At 57.5% G+C, this 3,838-nt stretch overlaps 2 protein-coding genes across 2 annotated transcripts in view; one reads left to right on the top strand and one right to left on the bottom strand.

Annotated features, from left to right (window-relative positions):
• Positions 1–1,994, top strand: part of BAHCC1 (BAH domain and coiled-coil containing 1) — a gene marked incomplete at its 5' end in the record, with an annotated part of 12,791 nt that extends 10,797 nt beyond the window's left edge. The window contains 1 exon segment of the mRNA XM_031557558.1: positions 1,904–1,994. Within this exon segment, the coding sequence (XP_031413418.1) occupies positions 1,904–1,994 (91 nt within the window).
• On the bottom strand, positions 1,554–3,809 carry LOC100544583 (actin, cytoplasmic 2-like). Its single transcript, XM_003213989.4, has 4 exons — positions 3,544–3,809; positions 2,808–3,246; positions 2,525–2,706; positions 1,554–2,440 (listed from the first exon to the last, which is right to left on the bottom strand). Exons 1-4 carry the CDS (start codon positions 3,775–3,777, stop codon positions 2,297–2,299), a joined length of 999 nt encoding a protein of 332 aa, XP_003214037.2. The 5' UTR covers positions 3,778–3,809; the 3' UTR covers positions 1,554–2,296.
• Positions 3,810–3,838: the final 29 nt, after the last annotated feature.

Below are 3,838 nucleotides of genomic sequence, written 5' to 3'. Positions count from 1 at the left end.
GGAAAAAAAAAAAGGATTAAAAACATAAAGGTTTTATGAACAGCAAACTCTATGTAAAGGCCTTTTAGTATGGAACTTTTTTATTGATAACTTGGCTTATGAATAAATATATGAACCGTTGGTTCTGTGTGATGTCCCCAGCGTGGGGGGGTGCAGGGGCTGCAAGGTGCGAGCAGCACGGTGCAACGTGCATGCAGGGAAGGTGCACCGTGCGTGCGGCGGGGGGGTGGAGGGGGGATGCAGAGTGCATGCAGTGGGGCGCAGCACGGTGCTGCAGGGTGCAGGGTGCATGCGGCAGGGGGTGCAATGGGTGTGCAGCAAAGTGCTGCAGGGTGCAGGGTGTGTGCAATGTGCATGCAGCAGGGTGCTGCAGGGTGCAGGGTGCATGCAGCAGGGTGCAGTGTGAATGCAGCAAGCTGGAGCAGGGTGCAGCATGCATGCGGCAGAGTGCAGGGTGCATGCAGCAGGGTGCAGTATGCATGCAGCAGGGTGCAGCAGGGTGCAGCGTGCACACAGCAGGGTGCATTACACATGCAGCAGTGTGCAGCAGGGTGCATTACACATGCAGCAGGGTGCAGCGGGGTGCAATATGCACGCAGCAGGGTGCAGTATGCATGCAGCAGGGTGCAGCAGGGTGCATTACACATGCAGCAGGGTGCAGCAGGGTGCAGTATGCATGCAGCACGGTGCATTATGCGTGCAGCAGGGTGCATTACGCATGCAGCAGGGTGCATTACGCATGCAGCAGGGTGCATTACGCATGCAGCAGCAGCCGCAGGGCTCTCCCAGCACAAGGGCAGGGCGGGAGCTGAGCGCTCGCTCTCTTCTCTCTCACCCCACGTGGGGAAAGACAGACAGGCACTGCTCGCACGCCATTGGCCGCGCCGCAGCCAATCAGAGGGCGCCGTTCCGCAGCTCCTCTCGCCCATTGGCTGGCGGGGAGCCCTTTTGTTCTCACCACCCGGGCGCGGTTAACCCCTTCCCTCCCGGCGGCAGCAGAGAGGCGACCGTGGGCGCGGGGCGGGCGGTGCGGTGACGTGGAGGTGTTGGGGCGCACCGTGTGGGTGGGGGGCGACGGGAGCAACGCAGCGGGGCTGAGCCGGGGGGGTGCAGATGAGCCTGGAGCTGAGAACGCGCGAACTCGTGGCGCACGGAGCGGTGCTGCCCCCTGGCGGCGGGAGGACAGAGGGACGGAGCCTGGGGGGGGAAGGAGGAAGGATGGACAGACAGGTGGATGGACAGACGGAGCGGCAGATGGACGGCCAGGTGTACGCACGGAGGGACAGACGGACAGCAGGGCACAGCCCGGCGCTCACCGCAGCAGCGTCCGCCTCCAGGCAGCTCCATTCCCCAGCAGCCCCCCACACCAGGCAGGGAGCTGAGCCGTGCCCCCATAGCAAGAAGGGGCTCCATTCACCTGGCAGCGGCCACAGCCCCTCAGGATCCAACCATAGGACCCCCCCGTGCCCGTGAGCTACCCCTACCCCTCACAGGGCTCCCTTTTAGCCATACGACACCCCCGAACCCCCTGCAGACACACACACAGCCCCGGGTTGGAGTTTACTGCAGCGTTTTTTTCCTTTATTATTATTTTCCTTACACAATGATGTGTCGTTGGGCGTTAACAATTTCTCAACCTGGAGGATGACTTTCCCAATTTTGGTTTCCTACCGTCACGTGAGAACATTTAAGGCAACGTACAAAAAAAAAAACCCAAAAAAGAAAAAAAAAGAAAAAAAATACTTACATAAATTAAAACGATGCATAAATTTACAGGTGTCAATGCCAAGTTTCAGCAACCCGCGTTGAGGAACCTCAGCCCCGTGGTGGTTATAGAGGGGTGGGGAGGAGGAGGGCTGGTTGGTAAGGCTCGGATGTAGATATGTTTCCCAACCTTGCTTAGAACAGCGGCGACAGAAGTGGGTGTGGATGGAACTCCTACCAGCCTCTACACCAAATCTGGAATACTCTGCACTGGATGGAAGCCTGACTGACTCTGAATACCCTGTACACATCTGGGCACGCAGCACAACCCCCCAACAGATCTGTGCAGGGTATTTCTCTAAAGGTGTGCACCAAATGGTGAATAAATGATCGAATCAAGTGCCAGCTCGACAACCCAGTGCTGACACATCTAACAATATCAGGTACAGACTTTCCAAGGGCAAAGTTTCTTTTGAAAGAAGGCTTATTCCAGTTTTATGAGGCTAGCATGAGGTGTATAGATTTGCCAGGGCAAACGTATACTAGTGAGACGACTCATGCAGCAGATGCTGTGCACCTGCCAGCAGTCCGTTTAGAAGCATTTACGGTGCACGATGGATGGGCCGGACTCGTCGTATTCCTGCTTGCTGATCCACATCTGCTGGAAGGTGGACAGGGAGGCCAGGATGGAGCCGCCGATCCACACGGAGTATTTGCGCTCCGGAGGGGCGATGATCTGCAATGAGAGCGGTGGTCAGGGCTGCCCTGTGCCTCCTCCCAACCAACCCGAGCTGCTGGGGGATGAGGCAGCACTCCTTACCTTGATCTTCATCGTGCTGGGTGCCAGGGCTGTGATCTCCTTCTGCATCCTGTCAGCGATGCCGGGGTACATGGTGGTACCACCTGACAGCACCGTGTTGGCATACAGGTCCTTCCTGATGTCGACGTCACACTTCATGATGGAGTTGAAGGTGGTCTCGTGGATGCCGCACGACTCCATGCCTGGCAGGGGGGGAAGGCAGTGGCACAATCACAGGCTGCACACACACACAGCACACCCAGCCCCGCACCTCCCTCTGCGTGCAGCTCTAACCCAAACCTACCCAAGAAAGAGGGCTGGAAAAGAGCCTCCGGGCACCGGAATCGCTCATTGCCGATGGTGATGACCTGCCCATCAGGCAGCTCGTAGCTCTTCTCCAGGGAGGAGGAAGAGGCAGCAGTGGCCATCTCCTGCTCGAAGTCCAGGGCAACGTAGCACAGCTTCTCTTTGATGTCACGCACGATTTCCCTCTCAGCCGTGGTGGTGAAGCTGTAGCCCCTCTCTGTCAGGATCTTCATGAGGTAGTCGGTCAGGTCACGGCCAGCCAGGTCCAGACGCAGGATGGCGTGGGGCAGAGCATAGCCCTCATAGATGGGCACGGTGTGGGTGACACCATCCCCAGAGTCCATAACAATGCCTGTGGTGCGACCGGAGGCGTACAGGGACAGCACGGCCTGGATGGCCACGTACATGGCAGGGGTGTTGAAGGTCTCAAACATGATCTGCCGAAAAGGGAGGCAAAAAATAAGTGAGCTGAGCACTGAGAGCTGAGTGGGGTCACTCACACTCGTGTTAGCACACGCATGCTTGCATGCAAAAAAAAAAAAAGAAACCCAACAACTGTGATGTGAAGGAAAAGCAAAGAAAAGCAGGCAGAAAACACAAATGAAAGAAACCTGAGACGTCAGGGGGGAAATGCCAGGAGAACAGAACCCTGAAAATGGTGGGAGAGAGATGGCTCAGGGTTAAGGTGCCATAAACAAAGGAGGAGGAGGATGGTGCAGTGGGCAGCAGCCTACCTGCGTCATCTTCTCACGGTTGGCTTTGGGGTTGAGCGGAGCCTCAGTGAGCAGCACCGGGTGCTCCTCAGGTGCCACACGCAGCTCGTTGTAGAAGGTGTGGTGCCAGATCTTCTCCATGTCGTCCCAGTTGGTGACGATGCCGTGCTCGATGGGGTACTTCAGGGTCAGGATGCCCCTCTTGCTCTGAGCCTCGTCACCCACATAGCTGTCCTTCTGCCCCATGCCCACCATCACGCCCTACAAGCAGCCCGCAGTCAACAACGCGCACAGCCCCACCGACCCCCCCCTTCCC

Source organism: Meleagris gallopavo, unplaced genomic scaffold (assembly GCF_000146605.3).
Source record: "Meleagris gallopavo isolate NT-WF06-2002-E0010 breed Aviagen turkey brand Nicholas breeding stock unplaced genomic scaffold, Turkey_5.1 ChrUn_random_7180001856822, whole genome shotgun sequence".
In the NCBI taxonomy this organism is placed as follows: Eukaryota; Metazoa; Chordata; class Aves; order Galliformes; family Phasianidae; genus Meleagris; species Meleagris gallopavo.
The sequence above is the reverse complement of the archived record's forward strand: the minus strand, read 5'-3'. Positions and strand labels throughout refer to the sequence as shown.